Source organism: Sceloporus occidentalis, unplaced genomic scaffold (genome assembly GCF_023333645.1).
Source record: "Sceloporus occidentalis isolate IW3139 unplaced genomic scaffold, rSceOcc1.0.p SCAF_26, whole genome shotgun sequence".
Lineage (NCBI taxonomy): Eukaryota > Metazoa > Chordata > Lepidosauria > Squamata > Phrynosomatidae > Sceloporus > Sceloporus occidentalis.
In genome coordinates, this window is record NW_028317006.1 from 10,354,239 (window position 1) to 10,372,306 (window position 18,068).

The 18,068-nt window shown below is 41.8% G+C and overlaps 1 protein-coding gene across 2 annotated transcripts; it reads right to left on the reverse strand.

Moving 5' to 3' along the window:
• Positions 1–2,173: 2,173 nt before the first annotated feature.
• On the reverse strand, positions 2,174–11,179 carry MOB1A (MOB kinase activator 1A). Of its 2 annotated transcripts, none has more exons than XM_089485633.1 (6): positions 11,166–11,179; positions 10,550–10,713; positions 9,638–9,731; positions 6,125–6,258; positions 3,016–3,179; positions 2,174–2,251 (listed from the first exon to the last, which is right to left on the reverse strand). In XM_089485633.1, exons 1-6 carry the CDS (start codon positions 11,177–11,179, stop codon positions 2,174–2,176), a joined length of 648 nt encoding a protein of 215 aa, XP_089341759.1. The 2 variants fall into 2 exon arrangements, with proteins under 2 accessions (XP_089341759.1, XP_089341758.1); XM_089485632.1 differs by having other exon boundaries at positions 10,550–10,716.
• Between the last annotated feature and the right edge of the window lie 6,889 nt (positions 11,180–18,068).

Genomic DNA, 18,068 nt, shown 5'->3' on the forward strand with positions numbered 1-18,068 from the left:
ACCTTCACTGGCGGCTGTGTCTGGGAACTCTGTACGAAAGCCAGTGATGCAGGTCCAAGGGCAATCCTGTCTGTAGAGTGAACCTTGCCTGCCCTTTTACCATCACCTAATACTAGACATGCCAGTGTGTGCAGCGCTGGACTTAATCGCCGTACATATCCGCTTACTGCCTTTTAATCGTATATGCACAGAAAATACACAAGGTAGACTATATAAATCAAAAGGTATTTATTACAATGCGCAAAAACAGGAAAATAACTAAACGTAGAATGATCCAATATAGAAATAGCTATTTTCTGAAAGTATTTGAATATGTAATTGACGAGCTGTTTCCCCAGTGGCACAATAGATGTTATGTTAAAAGCACATAAGGTGGAAAATTTAATTAAAGAAAAAAACCTTGACATTAGCCCAACCCGTACCAAAGGGTGTAATACTCATCATAAACTCGCGAAACTACACTTATTACCATCAGCTTTGTAGATGGACAATAGAAAGTATTCCTCATGCTTGGCAATTAGGTTAGTCTATTAATGGTTAATTTAAACAATGGGGGGAGTTCACTGTTTTGTTTCATTTGTGAATCTGCAATGAATGCATCAAGAAACAAAATGATTACACAACCACAGCAAGTATAGGGGGGGGCTATCAAAACTACAGCAGGACAGCCCAGCAGGGTGGTTTAAGTATCTAATACGTAATACAAAGAGGATATCATTCAATGCATAATGCAAGGAGGCATTACCTCAAGATCCAATTACATCCGTGTCCCATGCAATGCAGTTATGCCGCATAGTGCTTGTGTTTAGACGTTCCCTGATCACTGGTTACTACAGTCTGTTAGTAGTATTTGTAATAATCTCATCCTCTCCAGCCATTGCCAGGCAGCTGCTAGAGCTCTTGTAATAGTAACCTGTGTGTGGCTATTTAAGGCTAATAAGCAAATTGCATCTAAAAAAGAAATCCACCCCACAAAAAAAAAAAAAAAAAAAAGCTACAAAAGAAAACAGACTATACCAAACATGACTGGAGTCCCGATGCAGGAGAGTTGCTTCAAATGCCTCACTCGATTGTTATAAAAAAAAGACCATCCCTTGGAAGCTTCTGTAGCAAGAAAGATTTATGGAATCTCAGCGGATTACTAGGCATTACAAAGGGCCACTCGAGCCCTTCTAGAAGTAGATCACTGGGGTTGGCTCCTTATGACTTAACAGGTTAAAAGTACAGCTTTCTTGCAAACTGTGACAACTCTCTCTTTAGTGAATAAACCGCTATGTGTTTGCACCGAGTAAATAGGAAGTCAAATCAGATGACCTTCAACTGCAATGTAAAACAACAAAACGGAAGACAACTATAAAAATACCAAATTTTGTTTTTTTTATATAAAGATGAAAGTCCATGCTGTTGATATTTTCCCACAGTAACTGAAGAAAAATTTATTTTAAAAAAATATATTGTTATAAAATCCAGCACACACTCCAGAAGAGTAACTAGAACAGGCAGGAAGCCAGAATTTATTATAAAGATCATATTATAAAATGTACTTTGGACATTAACGGATAAACCAAGATCATAAAAAAGTGGTCAAGCATTATTAGGGAATATATATTCATTCAAGAGTTAAATCCTCCCCTCCTGATATCCAATTGATCACATCTCTTGGCTGTTAAGAAGAGCAATCACATCAACATTAAAAACAACTCGGCTCCCCAGATATGCATTTTCCTTTGTTACAGATCTCAGAAACTTGGGAGATCACAGATTAATTCTGACATTTTACTCTGTTCAATCTAAACAAGAGATGTATGTGTGAGGAATGTAGACTTCATAGGCAGTGGAAAAAGCTAAAGTAAGTGGTATATAAAAAAGGTCCAACCCCATTACTGCCTGAGGAGCACCAAAAATGAAGTCAAAATACAGCAGATGTTTAAGTCACATGTAAAAGCAGGTTTAGTGGAGTGTTCCTTTAAAGCATTCCTATAAAAAAGAGTTCATACAAAAATAATGCAAGGCAATCTGTCACTTAGTCTACGTAAAAAGGCAAGACCCCTTCAGCGGTATCTGAATCTGCTCTCTGGTCATCGGCAGTCACACGACGGAGCGCACAGCAGGTAACATGCGCGAGGCGAGACCATGTTCCGACTGGACAAAGGGGCTTCACAGACCAGAAGATCTATCTGTCTTTGGATCCCAGCTTTTCAATGAGCTCCTGTAGGGGAGCCAGTTCTCTGCGGTCTATCAGATTAAATTCCTAAGAGACCAAAAGAACCAGAAAGGAAGAAATAAAGTCAATAAGGAGAATTCACCCCAGCCAGTGAGACATATGGCTAATGTGGGGAAATATTACATTGCAGGAGGAGTGTTTATGGGTCAGTATACTAAATGAGGCTACAACTCGCATCACTATACATTATGATGGGCCATCTCTGGTATATTACTCCTGCAAGAAACCTCAACCCCCCCCCCCGCCCCCCAGGGCAGTATGTATGCCAACTCATTTTAAAACATTGTTGGAAATAGGAGACAATCAGGTATTCACCGAATCAAGCGGAACAGTGCCGTTTGCGAGAGGCGCACTCGCAGTCCATGGACGTCATTTAGCATTATGAAGGGCCCAGCAAGCATTTAGTAAAAGCGTAAGCTTCAGTTAGGAAACGGCAGAAGTCTCCCAGCGTGGATACATAGATAACTGGACTAACAATGATCCAATGTACAACACGGTCCTCGCATCTCCTGGAGAAGAATGACCGATTATAACGTAATAAAAGGGAAGCTCATCTAATCTATCAAATTCGGTCTCTAATTATTCCTTGCAGAAGCTCGTATTGGAGTGACCCATAACTGTGTATTGTGATAATAGGGTGCCAAGAGTGCAACTCTTATGCAAAACGCATCAGAAAACCCCCCCGATTTGTCCATCAATGTAATAAAAAGGAGTTTATTTAGCAAAGTCCAAATAATTCATACAAGTTAAAGCATTGTTTACCAGAAGTATAATCCGATCAGCTTCCTCACCTGTACAAAGAAAATGAAATGCTTGAATGATGTGTTGAGATGAGCTTCTTCCTGCAGCTGCATCACGGAGTCAAAGTGCTGGTGGTAGATGTGCGCGTAGACTCTGAACAGGCGCTTCAGGATGGTTTTGGCCACGGACATAAAGTTCTTGGGGAAAGGGACACCTGGAAGACAAAGAGACCTCTTCTTTCAAAAAAACGTTAAATGTCAATGGAGTCTGAGAGCGTTTCAACGAGAAGATACTGAAGGAGAGATGTAAAAAAAAAAAACAAAAAAAAATTCTGCTACAAAGTTTGAAAAGCAGTTTTATCACCAAAGGCAAGTCACGGAACGGTCCAGTCAGCATAAAAGTCATGGAACGGTCCAATCAGGATAAGATAACTGTACCAGGATCATTTTAAATATATAAAACACACATACATATATATAAAATCCAAAGTACACAATTTCACACCAACCTTAATGACTCTGCCCGGTGCCTGGTAACTGAAGCAGTACCAGTCTTGTAACACAGAGCTTTGAGAGATTTACTGAAACCAAGTCCCAGGAGTGCCGGTAACTAGTTTTGGAATATATATATATATATATATATATATATATATATATATATATATATATATATATATATATATATATATATATTATACACACATACACACTGCTTACACTATCTCGACCAACAATCAGAAACCACGTATGTACAACCAGAATTACCATCCCCAACTTTCATAACTGAACTCATGCGAAACACACGACTCATTTGGAGATTTGAAGAAAAAAGAAAAAAAAAAAAAATGCCCTCGCCCAATAAGAGTTCACTTAAGATATATAAAGAAAGTCTTCTTCCGTGTGGGTATTTCTATGCAGCAGCACAATGCGTAGAACAAGATTTGTGCTTGAAAACCAAGCCAGACAGATGCAAATGTCTACGAGACAAGACTGAAGGGCCTGGGGCTTTATTCACCAAGGTGGGAGTTTGCAGGAGAAATATGTCAGGGACAACCTTCGGTAATAGAGAATTGGGGTTTCTGTCCACTATCATTACTCTTACAGCCACTTTAGTACATACAGCAATCTGCGTTTAAACCGCTGCCAGGACAGGCACACAGCAGAGCCGATGAGGAGACCGATGGGTCGTTAGCTTGTGAAACGACACTCAGTCCCAGTTTGCTGCTGGTCCAAACGCAGAGGTGAGGAAAAAAAATAAATTCTAACAACTACAATTAAAATAAAAGAAGGCTGAAGCTTAGAGGTCTCCGCTGGTCGAGGACAGAATCTTCTAACCAAGTTCCTCCTGTGAAGGACGTGTTTGCAGGCGGGTTCGGTTTCGCTATACATTATAAGGGTCAGCCCCAGTGAGCTCGGATGAACCAGCATGTTATTGCTCTCCAGCCAATAATATGTTTGATGCATACGTTCTTCCAGCCTTAGATTCTGGAGGTGATCTTATTAATGCTTTTTACCCAACATGGGACAGCATATCCCCCCCCCCTTAACACGACCGCATATACCCAGAGCTGAAGTCTGCATTCTATAAAGCCTGTGAGTGCATGCGCTAAACAAACAAGACAACTCCCTCGCACGTCAGATACGAAAGGTTACAGCACATTTACTGTCGACGGAGCGGAGGCGATAAAAGTAGAACGTATAACGCAGCCGTTTGTATGTACCAAGCACAACACGTAACACCAATACCCAGCAAATCAAATGATTGAAAAACACGGCTCAGCTTACTATCAATTTCAGCGACCCATTCACATTAAAACAAGGGGTGGGCATGGGGTCTGCGCCCCTAGGTAATTAAGTACTGCTTCTCGGGGCACATTCACTCTTGAGAAGAACATCAACAACCAACGTGACTGCATTCCGCCCAAGGTCCCATTCACAAAATCCTAAACGTCAGCCGAGTGGAGAATGATCTTCTGGCTATCTTTCAGTAAGGTAATGGAATAAAAAGGTGCTCCAAATAACCAAACTCTACTCGCGTAGTCACTGCTTTCTAGGAATTGACATTACGCCAAGCGAAAAGCAGGAAGCCAACCTCAAACATTATCGAACCAAATACAAAGTATACAGGATCAGGTAGGAGGGCAACAAACTCTTGGCCATATTGTTAAAAAAGATCCCCGGTTACATTTAGAAGAGGTCTAGTGCATTATGGAATTAAATGCAGAGTCTGCCGTCGCTCCCCCGATAAGCACATACACAGCACTATATACATCGCAGGTCAACCGGCTCCTTTGGGCTTTAATATTCTGTATCTCAAAAGGAAATTCAAACAGGATCACGCCGGGAGCCATAAACCAAGAACAGCCTGAAGCTGCCGGCTGCCAGCAGAAGCTAACCCTGGCGTTTCATTACATCTACCCAGCCCGTGGCTGAGCAAACAGGTGGCTAAACGACAAACACCAACGGCTGGGGCTGAACCGACGGGACCTCATTTTACTTTCTGGCGGATAGAATAAAGCAGGAACCAAACTTACCAAAGTAAAGACAATTTGTTTCTAAAACTGGTCAAAACAGCTGACCTGTTCTAAATGGCACCGTGGAGGTATTAATGCAAAGCAGTGCACACTTCCTTGTCCCTCAAAGGGTTAAATTCACGGTTTCTAAGCCACAAGGCCAGGTGGCTACCCGAGCAGAAATATATCATTGTCAGCTGACAGTCCAGTGACAACATGTGACCTTAAATGTCATTAAAAGGGAACCGTTAGCCAACAAACACAGTAAGGAGAAGTAGAGTAGTCAGGCGGTCACAAAGTTAGAAATACTGCAGACACGGAGACCTTACCCCGAACGCACGCACGGATTTCAGATCTTAAACCATAACACGCATTCGCATCAAACAGACAAACCGGATTAAAAAGTAGTCTAAAATCATATATAACTGGGTGCAGTACAGTTACCCCGCTGGTGCCAGAAGAGCTCTTTGACCCATTTCTTCCAAGACTGACATTTCAGCTACTAAGATCTAACGGGTCACTCAAATTACCGGAGGGCATGAAAAGAAAAAACGAAAGCCAGCATGACGTGGCGTTACATCACATGTAAAAACCCCAGGCACGCAGTCGGTAATGTGAAAGAAGAAGAGCAGAAGCTATTAACTCACCAATCTTTGACGGGAAGAGGGTCTCATCATCAAGCTGGTCCTGGACCCACGTCATCAAGTAATCAATATACTTTGGAGCTGAACATTTGATGGGCTTCTTTATGTTGGTGCCATCTGCCCAGTGGTACTCGTACCTGCAAAACGTGTAAGCTTTTAGTGGAACCGGAACACGCATGAGAAACTACGCAAGCAGCCCGAACCTCTAGCATAATGGAACTTTACATTTAACATAAGTGTTGCATTATTATTTTTTGGTCACTGAAACAATGTATTAAAGTTAATTGCACCCACCTCGGGTAAGACAAGCACTATTTATACGATGTTCCCAGGTACAATACCATCTTATAACCCAATTGAATATATTTTAAGTCATCATCCAGCGTTCTGTTTTTATATCACTTGTCCTGAATATTTTAAAACGGAATGTGTTTTTATCGCTGTATCCAAAGCCAGATTTCCGGATAGCGGAAGCTTTGGAGGAGTTCTCTATCACACCTTTTGTTGACTTTAACGAAAGATGACAAACGTTCTTAAACCCGAGACTTAGCGACAGCAAATTAGAGCTAACTGGGACATCCTACTTGAATATGGTTTAAGATGAATGGATTTAATTAGTGAATATGAAGCGGATAAGTCAATGACAGATGAGAAACTAACACAGGAATCATTGAAACAGAATAAAAATATTGCAAATATCAGAAGTATCAAAAGGATAACGAGGATTTTCCATCAAGGAAGTTTTTTCTTTAGACAGATAAAAAAGGAACAAGTCAACATCTGACTTTAAAACCGATACAGGGGGCTAGTCTTTCAGCCTGGACAGAACTCCACCGATGGGATTTAAAAATGTTTACGTTTTATTTATTTATTTATTTTTTTTAAGAGCAAACTCAATCCGCAAGGAGGAAAGACAGCACATCCAACACCAGGTGAAGAAGAAAATTAAGGATAGCGACACAGAAATGGTTAACTAGTCAAAACTCATGCCAGACCAAGGCCTCTGCTGGAATAAGATCGATGGGGTTAAAGATATTCATTTGGCCCTGATCAAAGAATGACCGCTTTACTTTTCTGGTAGATTTATATAAATAAATTGAGATTGTGGAAGAAAGCGTAACGCGTACCAACCTAGACTCCAATAGCACATTTACCAAGGATACCGCACTTCGCCAACAGGTTTGTCACATTAGTGGAGGACGAGATAGAAAAGTTAGATAAAGTGAGATTTCTCCCTTCAATCTATCCAGAAAACAATCTCAGGCCCTAAAGGAACTAAAAGACCAACAAGGGAGGAAACATCGTTCTCATGGATGAGGACAAGCATATCAAATATGCAATAAAACTCTTTGGGATGGAAGATTATTAAATATTAGACTCCAATCCAACAAATCAATATCCGGGGAACTGAATACAATTCTATGAGAAGATCAAATAAGCTCAGACACCAAACATATTGTACAAACACTTAAAGGTGTTACAGTCCCAGAGAATGTATATCTAGAACGCCTGGATGACATCGTACAACAATGCCCACCATAGAATATGCCTGGGGGCATTACAGCACTTGCTAGAAACATCAACATCATGCATTTGTCCTTATACTGATGGAATTTATCTTAACGTGCGATTACTTTATCTAAAGAATTCATTGAAAGTAAAGGGCAGAGCAGTGCGGTTCCCGACCCCCCGAGGAAGGTGTATTCACTGCGAGAAGCGATGTGTGTCTGCCGGCCCGTCAGCAGCTAAGATCGTACAGGAAACAGACGACATTTGCTCACCACGGAGTTGTAGAGCCGGAGTCTCTTTTTAGAGAGGGAGTTTAGTATAATACGAGACACACAGGGTACGCAGAGATCGCAGGCAGACGCAAGAGTGTTTGACAGGCTGGCAATTCTCACAAGCTTCTCTCATAGCAGTGTCGTCATTACCACCAGATTTGGATACAACTGCTTCTTACAATGACAGGTTTTGTGTTTCTTTAGCAGCCTTATGCTCCCTAAAAGCAGGTTATTAGGAAAACATTGATTTTAATTGGAATCATTAACCTTTTGGCATTTGATTCTTGCCCAGATGAAGTAGAATATATTAGGTTACCCCCTATAGAAGGGATGTATCAATATTTCAGGGATTTCATTAATGAAGTCATCCGTAAGCAAACTTCAGTTTACGGGAATTGACGTTGCAATGCTTGTTCAGAAATAAAATATACCATTAAGGACTGGCTTTTTTAAATAAAACCAGGAAAGGCAGCAGTTACTCTCTGCCATAAATCTAAAGGTGAGAAGAGGGCTGCTCGGTGACCAGAATTTAAATTGGCAGCAAAAGGCAACACTGGGAAGCTAAAGATTTAAAAAGGCGGCAAGCTCTCACATTTAAACACGCAATGATTGCCAAAGCCTTGTTTTTCTATTTCTGTAAGGTTTGGTTAATTGTTTACTTAAGAAAAAAAATCTGCTGCGTTTGCCATTCTGCTGATCATTTCCCACCACATTCTGCCACTAATGGTACGGAAGCGCGTTCTGTACACCGTCAGCAAGAGAGAAAAAACACACACACACACACACAACAGGAAGTGAAAATGCCGCTTTCTATACAAATTTCTAACAAGTGCATTTTTTGTTGTTTTGTGTTAATACAAACATTTTTCTACCAATGAGCTCAATGTTAGTGTTTGTAGTAAAACATCTCTGCTACTTAACATGGAAGTATTTACAATCATCAAAATATAAAAGCATATAATATACATATTAAAGCATGAAGCCAAAAAGAAGAGTGATGGCTCTAAACAGTTACTGCTTTCCATACCGGCAGCAGTTTACCTCTGGCACTGCAGGCCAGCTGCCATGTCGCCGTTTGCTACAGAATGCATAGCGCCATTCCTGGACGGTATTACAGAGAATCTCACTAGAAATCCCACTGATTTGGTTAAAAGGATGCATTCAAAACTTCTCTCCTCAACTTTGAACTGTCCCCACTTACCGTGCACCTGTTCAGACTGCCGGCGTTTTAATGGTCGCCAAAAAGGTATATAAATAAACATGATATTTTTAACACTACACGTGAGCTCCTTAGTTTTATATTCGGCCCTTTGCTGCATGGCATGCAAGAAAATGCCCAAGTGTGTTCTGTAGCACACAAGCAGATATACTGAACAAACATCTTTTTATATAAAAGTAGTATTAAAATCACAGTAGATTAAAGCAGATCATATTTCACTGGCACCATCCCCTTAAACTCCAATATCCAAGCTGCCAGTTCAGAAAATGTACCCTATCAACTGTTTCTACTTGCCCTACCCTAGCCTAGCCTGCACGGGGCATGTTGGATCTTGAATCTCTCACCACGCAAAACCATCTTCTTTGTCTCACCTCAACCACTTACTGACATCTTTTCTGCTTCAGGCTAAAACATCTTCCCTAGAAGACTTATACAACCTACTTATTTTATTAATTTTTTTATTTTAGACAAACCCAAACGCAGCATTTAAAAAAAAATCCCTCAGCCAGAATTTACCGTGGCCCAGCAGACATTACTGGACAGCTGCTTTCCGTGCAGAATTCTGTAATGGTCCCATACAACATGTTGATCTGATTGAAGAAGTCCACAGCTAGAGAGAAACATACGCTGAATGAACAGGCTCCAAAACTCTGATCTACATTTCAATGGCTGCTTCAAGAAAATTGTCCGTTATAGAGACAAAATATCCTTAATACTATCAAAGTTAATATTGGATATGTGAAAAAAAACAACAACAACTTCTATTGTGTCTTTGGGTTCAATGACAAAGTCTCAGCTGGAGACTAAATGATTTCTCAATTGTTTACCATGACAGTTTCCATGAAATCATTGCTGGCAGGAAATTGACTATTTTTCAGTGTATCACATGAAATATAGCATTATAGCAAATTTCTAAATCACAATGCGCATAATTCATAATGCACACTCCTAAAAGATGCCTCACATGTGGACAGGCTCATAAAACTCTAGGGCTGTCCTGTTATCGACAGTAAAGGGAGTTTAAACATATATGTGATAGGCATAAAGTTAACTTGAATCTAAGACAAGCCCGAGGACTGATTAAGAACCGATTCCCTACATCAGGAAAAATGGGCCGACCAGATGGGCCGAATGGTTCTTATCTGCCATCTAATTCTAGAAGGAATGGGACTCCATCAAATAGATGAAGCTTATCAGAAGGGTTAATGATAAACTACAATAAAATCAGTTGATTATCTGCATTTATATAGTAAGAATACAGAGGCAGATTTAAGGTGCCAACTTCTTTTTAAAATAGGCTATGCAAATGTTGGAAACCAACACTACACTACACAAGCCAAACACCGCACATCCCACTTATCTGCATTCGTAAAGTAGGTTCCTGGTGGAGCATTTAACACCCAGATCATATATCAGAAAACGACTCACTGTTCACAGCAATCCACTCATTTAGATCCTCTCCCTCTGGCAACATTACTGCCTGCCTGAGGTTGCCACTTCCGAGCGTGGCTTCCGCATGCTTCAGCAGCTCGTACTGGTGGGATCCCTCCGGGATATTCTTCTTTGGCTTGAAGGTTTTTGAAGATCGACTACTGCTGGGGAAGAGAAATTCAAACCCACCATTATTCCAAAATGCTCTGCAACATTCCCAACATACAGATAAACAACACAAATACAATAATTAACCCAGCCACAAACCACCTACACAACACTTTGATCATCCCCCTACCTTCTAGCGCTCATGTATCAGATGAGCACCAACATGGTGTTATCATCAGTACTGTACCGAATATATTATAGTCGCAGTACGTCCCAACACACCTTTACAAACTAGAGAGGAAAACGTGTATAAAGGTCCAATGGAAACCTATGCAATTCTCCTGGTGATTGCCCGAAGCTGGTCTTTATAAACACGGCCCAATGTTCTTAGGCCTGACAGCCTTTCTTCACTTCCTCTTATCACACTTCTGCTTTCCTCTCCGTTCTACCTTCGCTAGCCTGCTCCTCTCCAAACTTTCGCCCCAATCTCTATCACAAAACTCACAAGAGGAAGCTCATGTTGCCGGGGAAGGAGAGTCGACTTCTCCGACCCGGTCACCGTCCGCTGTTTCTTCTCACTGCCTGACGGGCGGACACGAACACCAAACTCCAAAATACCCACTTCCGGCCGAGCCCTCTCTGAAACAAGATCTCGCGGGACGCAAGGAGGAGTTAGCCCATAAACCACGCCCACACCCAGGCAGGCCGTCCGCCTCTCTTCATGTAGACCGTCGAACTGGACGTCAATGCCCGTGGGCGGGGTTTCCGCCAGAAGTCTGGGCTGCTTTTCAACAGTGGGCTGCAAGCGGAGGGATTTTCACGGGTGGTCCTGTCACTTGTTTATTGCTTTTACCCCTCTGGTCGCTCCTCGGTCTGGGAAGTAAAACTAAAAAGAAGGAGCCAACCGCCTCCGGTCCGAATAATGGAGGAAATTTTAGATACAAGGAGTAATATGCGATAACCGGTTCTAATAATAGTCCAGTGGTAAGGGAGCAATGCTAAAATAACATGTAGCACACAGTGACAGGTAAAGGGGGTGGCAGCCACTCCACCGCAAAACTGAAGGGAAAATCAAGCCCCCCAGTGTGTTGCTGCTCATTGGGCCTGTTACAGGGAGGCTCTCCCCAACAGGCCCGTTTACACTATGGAGGCTCAGCCTCTATACGCTGCATTAAAAGCCTATTTAAGACATGTAGCACCGGGATATGACATCATAAACTGCCCTGTAGTGAAGATGGGGCCCGTGAAGGAGGCCCAGGGCAGCAAAGATAAATGCACTGTTGGTAGCAACTACTGACACTGTCATTGGCCAGGTCAGGAAGCTAGGTAGTGAGTAGAGTACCGTCACTAGTCATTACGTAAAGAAAAGTAGAATTTCACGGCAGATAAGACACATTCGGCCATCTAGTATGCCCGTTACTCCTGATGTAAGACTCAGACCTTCATCAAACCTTAGATTCAAGAAAGTAATACATATATAGCCATATATCATGCATGTTTGAATCCCCTCACTATATTAGCCTTTACCCCTTATCGATAATCAAGTTTCTTTAGAGTCTCTTTTTATCTCCGTACAGCTAAACTGGATTACTTTGTATACACTGCCCCGGTGATCTTTTCTGGTGGAAAGTGGTTTGGAGTAGATAAAAATAAATACAAATAAATAACTGCAGAATTAGCAGGAACTCCAGGGTGTATATACGCGACAGGCTGTTATCTCTGAAGGCAGATGCTTAGTGTTGTATTCCTGTCCAAACATCATGCGCATACAGGCAACACGGGAGCTAATTATAGAGACAAGCCTTATTAGGGTTTACACCGGAGATAGTGATTAAAGCCGTAGTTTATAGGATAGAATGTCCGAACTAACCGATCAATTCTCCAGGTTTTGTCCCAAATAACAGGTGTTCCGTACTTAAGGCTGAAAATAATCCCAAATCATTATAATCTAAGAAGCATTTATTGTATGGGCCGATATGAGAGCTGCAGTAACACAATATATGGATATACTGGGCATTTTAAAGGGGTAACTACAGCCATGTGGGAATCAATTGCTCAGTTACATTCCATGTACTGCAGGGTAGAACTGCACGTGTGTTGCTTAATGAAAATGTACATGTCCCGGTAAAGATGATTATTCCGATTGCCTCTATGGATGATGACTTCAGAAGCAGGAGAGCAGGAACGCTTTATTTATGTTAAATAAAGCTTTTCTAAAGAGTGTTCCTTAGTTCCCAATGAGATTTAGACACAGGTGAGTGTCGCCTTTCCAAGCAGGACTTCAGACTCTAATGGGAAGAACTAGAATTAAAGAGTTGGGGGCCCTGCTCTGGATTTCCTGCCTTTAGCAAGCTCTTTTTCCCATGTTTCTCTGCTTTCTGCAGTCTTTTTTCCTTCTGTTCTTTCTTTCGCACCTCACTTTACAACATCTTTTCCTCACTTTTTTCGATTTCCTTTCCCCTTTTTTCTTTTGCTTGTCTGCCTTTTACATTTTTCATCCCCTAACTTATATTCTGCTCCCCCACATACATATATATATATATCCACATAGAATGTGTTGGCAGATAACAACTAATGTGGCAGATCGCTGGCTGTATACACACCGAGAGTACACCAAGTACAAAAAAGGAACGTAAGGGCCGTTCTAAAATAACCCCTCAACCTCATATTCAATACTTTTAAGGCCCATCAGGGCCTCAGCCTGCCGTTTCTGACTGTGTCTAAGACTCTCTCAAGTTTTGCTCGATTATAAGACAAGGTTTTTTCCAGAGTGTAAATACGAAATTTAAATTAACACCATTTTGTATTACATATACATGTTGTTGTAGACGCTTTTGCTAATGTAGACAAGTCTTGTTAATGATTTCCTTCTCATCCTTAAGTAACGAGATAACATATGTTTACCTGTCTAGATGCTAGGAAGATATTTACTCTTGTGTAAATAAGAACTTTTTACCTTAGTCTATGTTTGATGTGGATTAGTTGTACCCGCTATATGCTGAGTGTTACATTTTTCTTTGTGAATGGTTTTGTAGCAGTCCCCCTGTAATAGTATTTAAACCGCTCGCAACAATGAATAAATTGAGAAGTGACTGAGAACGAACACCTTGTGTGTGTCTGAATTATTTACTTCTCCCAGATATCTGCGCTTGCCACTCTGAAGGTTCTGCAGATTTACTCAAGAGCTCCCGGGAGGCTTTCAGCTCAAGAGAGGTGTCCCCCATAAGAGGAGGGGCGAAACATTTTCACAGAGCAAATGCTCTGAAAAATACCCCTCGTCTTACAATCGGGGTCGTTTTATAATCAGACCTCAGCTAGGTCTGACTAAGATCCAGATCCCCCCCAGCGATGCAGGGGACCTGGATCCTCCTGTCTCCCTGTACTTCTGTGTCCCTGGTGCTTAGTCCGGGCAGCGTGTAGAGCTCTACGCGATTCGCGTAGACAACTTCCGCTGCGGCCGGGAGGAGGTGCGGTTAGCAGCGGGGGTTGTCTGCGTCCATCGCGCAGACCTTCCCCGGCTGTCAGAGATCAGAGTTCCCCAGTGCCTCCAGAAATGCCTTTTAAACCTCTATACGCCACTCTGCCTCCTGAAATGCCTTATACCTCCCTATATGCCACTCTGCCCCATAATATGCCTTTTAACCCCCTAAATGCCAGAGTGGCATATAGGGGTATAAGGCAATTCTGGGGGCAGAGTGGCACATAGGGGGTCAAAAGGCATATCATTGGGCACAGTGGCATTTAGAGGAAAATGCATATCATGGGGCACAGTGGCATATAGGGAGTATAAGGCATTTCTGGGGCAGAGTGGCAAGGCAGGGGGCAGATGTGCATAACTGGGGGGGCAGGTTGAAAAAAAAAAAGAAATAAAAACAAAATATTTTTCTCAATCATAGCTTTTATTAAAAAAAAATTGTTCACATAGTTTACATGAATTAACATTTACTGGTAAAACTTTTTTCCTATAGGGTCGGCTTATATTCAGGCTTTTTCTTTTTTTCAAAAATTAATATTCAGATTTTGGGGGGTCGTCTTATAATCAAGCAAATATGGTAATTAAGACCATTAATTAATTTAACCAGTCTACTAATATCCTTAACCCTATAACTCTAAATTAATTTTGACCCTCTTTCTTCTATCCATTGGTCTCAAATTCCATATTAACCTCTTCGTGACAAAGGCTGATTTTACTTTTTGTACCCTTCGTGACAATGGCCGTTTTAACATTTCTGCGCTGCTCGTGTTTAGCTGTAATTTTCTTCTTTCCCGTTTACTGAACCCACACACATTAGATATTGTTTATTTCAGGACAAGAAGGGCTTTCTTTAGATGACATTGTTTTGATTGTATCATGTTATTTACTATTAAAAAAAGTATAAAATATGGTGAAACATTTAGAAAAAACCCTGCTAAATAGATTCTACTATTTGTCCTGAGTTTAGAAATACCCAATGTTTTTATATTTTTTTGCTTTTTTCTGCACGTTATGGAGCAATAAGTACAGGTAGCGTTTTGCTATTTCAAAGCCATTTTTTCCAAATCTGGTAATTCTTCCCCCCATGTGCCATTTCGGGTATCTTTGAAGCCGGCCAATGCAATTTACCCCATCAAATCATATATTTTTGAAAACTAGACAGCCCAGGGTATTCCAAATGCTGGTATTTAACCCTTTCCAAGCACTTATTCTACCATCAGCCTTTGTCAAACTTTATGGTAGTAATTTTTTTGCATTTGTTTTTTCACACACATTTTACTTTAGGTATGAATAAACAGGTTCTGGTATATGTCACTATCATAAAACACCCCAATATGTGTTTAGCAACATCTCCTGAGTACAGCGATACCTCACATGAATGATTTTGCCTGGCTGTTTGGGGGCAAAAGGGCCACATTTGGGGCATGCACATTTTTCAATGTTGAACTTTGGCATTTGGGGATCCACTGCCCATGCCCTATTTGGTACATCTTTGAGCCGGGCCATTTCAGTGTGCCCAACAAAACCATATATTTTTGAAAACTAGACACCCCAGGGTATTTTAAATGCTGGTATTTCAACTCTTTGCATGCAAACATTTTACCACCAGCATTTTTTCAAAGTTTGCAGTAGTATTTTTGTGTGTGTATTTTTCCCACACACACCTACTTTATGTATGAATTTACAGCTCCTGGTATATGCCGCTGTCACACGACACCCCAATATGTGTTCAGCAACATCTCCTGAGTACAGTGATACCCCACATGCATGGGTTTGTCATTTTTGGGGGGAACTAAAAGGCCACATTTGGTACGTGTGCATTTTTCTAATTGGAAATTAGATGTGTGGCCATCCTTCCCCCCGTGTTAATTGGGACCTTGTTGAACCCGGGCAATTCAATTTACCCCATCAAATCATAAATTTTTTAAAAGTAGACACCCCATGGGCATTTAATATGCCAGTATTTTAACTCTTTCCATGCGAGAATTGTTTTAAGCTAATATGCTAATTTTAGGACTTGCTCACAAAAATATATTTTTTATATATATATATATTTTTTTGCCTTTTTTTTAATTTTTTTAACATTTTTTTTCAACTTGAAGGTTCCCCTGATAGTGACATCAGTGGGAAATTATTTTTACATTTTACTGGTTTTTTACTATTTTTTTTCTAATTATTATTAATTTTATTTTTAATTTATATTTTCTAATCACACTGTGATTAGAAAGCTGAGCTCCATTGACTTGCATGGTTGAATGCAGTACCTATATTCAACCTGCAAGTGGAGCCAGAGTTCTCTAGAGGGTCAGGAGACCGTCTAGCGAACCTTTTCATCTTTATTATTTTTTTTCCCGGGCCGCCGCCATCTTGCTGATGGCGAAAATCACCGGCAGCTGCGGCTGTGACCGCTCTCCGGACCGGTCACAGTCCATCCCCAGGTAAGTGTTTGGTGTCGCTGGATGCCTCCTAAACGCTTTTAAAACGGGCGGATGTTGACGCCCCGGGGAGGGGCCAGAGATGGCCCCTTTCTGCCGATAATGGCGTTGCTGAATGCCTCGAGGTCGTAAATAGATCGCTTTCTGCACCCGTTTAATGACGTGCCGGTCCTGGCACGTCATTTGTCGTTATCGACTTGAATTTCCGTGACGTGCCCGGACCGGCAATTGTCATCAAGGGATTAAACTTCTTCTACGTGTTTATTTCTAGTTTCCATTGCAACCGGACCAACAAATAGGATTTCCAAAAACAAAAATGTTGGACATATTTTGTCAAATACGACAAAACGTTTCCCCCCGAAAACAAACAGGAACTTTCTGCTGGCGCCTGTCACGACCACCCTTACACTGGCACTCACCTCGGAAGTTTTTCCACCTGGAATACTACAACCAAAGGATCCCAACAGCAAGGAGGCCAGGTATAGGTTGTAGGAACGGAGTTGGCTGAACAAGGTGCAAGGCAAAGCAAAGTCAGGATAGCCGAGTCGGTGCACAGACACGAGATCCAGAGAGGGTAGTCAGACAAGCAAAATTCGGCAACAGGATCAGAAAAGCAAATATACAAAATCGGCAGTCAAAGAGACGTAAGGCAAGCGAAGGGTCAAATTTACTGGAAACAACTTGGAACACACTGAACGCATAGACCACAACAGGGTAACTGGCTAGAGCATTTCCAGATTTTTAAATCCGGCGCCAGAACCAAACCCCGCCCCAAGATGACGTCACCGCTGTAGCTCCAGCCGGCCGTCCAGACCGTGCACCCCCCTGATGAGCAGCACCCGGTGCGGCATGGCCCCCCCCCGCTAGGTACGCTACTGGTCCCACTGGCAACGTCTCATTGAGGCTCTTCATCCCGCCCTTTAAAGATGTGATGCTCAAGGGGGCAGGCTCACAGAACAGTTCCTTGTGACAAGGAAAGGATCATCACGTCGGAGAAGAGCAGGAAAAAAGATAAACAAAAATGTAAGTATTTAAAAAAAAAAAAATTAGCTAGTGGTTAGAGGAAAGCGGACCCATATTTAAGGGAGTGTGGAGAGGAGGGGGGTGGCTCGGTTTTCTCATTACAAAATCAATAGAAACCGGGGGGTGGGTGGCTGGGAGTAATACACATGGCAGTGGGGGCATCAATAGACAAGAGGGTGGTTGGGCATCACATAAATTAATACTAAAGGGGGGCTTCACAATAACCACTACAAGGGATTAGGGGGCATCATTACACAAGGGAGGGCAATAACACAAGGTTGTGGAGGAAACACGTTAATCAATACTAAAGGGGGGGCATTAATACACAAGGGCTAAAAATTTAAAAGGGGGTTAATGATAACAATTGTGGCTTAGCCTGTCCTGGCGTGTGTGTGTGTGTTTGGGTGTCGGTGTGGCAGAGCCTGTCCTGGTGTGTGCGTTTGGTGTGTCGGTGTGGCAGAGCCTGTCCTGGTGT

Excerpts from the sequence above, each read along its gene's own strand:
- MOB1A (XM_089485632.1), bottom strand. Across the intron at positions 9,732-10,549 it reads TGAGTGGATTGCTGTGAACA|CTGTGGACTTCTTCAATCAG; the intron begins GTGAGTCGTTTT and ends GTTTCTCTCTAG. Across the intron at positions 6,259-9,637 it reads GTAATGTCTGCTGGGCCACG|GTACGAGTACCACTGGGCAG; the intron begins GTAAATTCTGGC and ends CACGTTTTGCAG.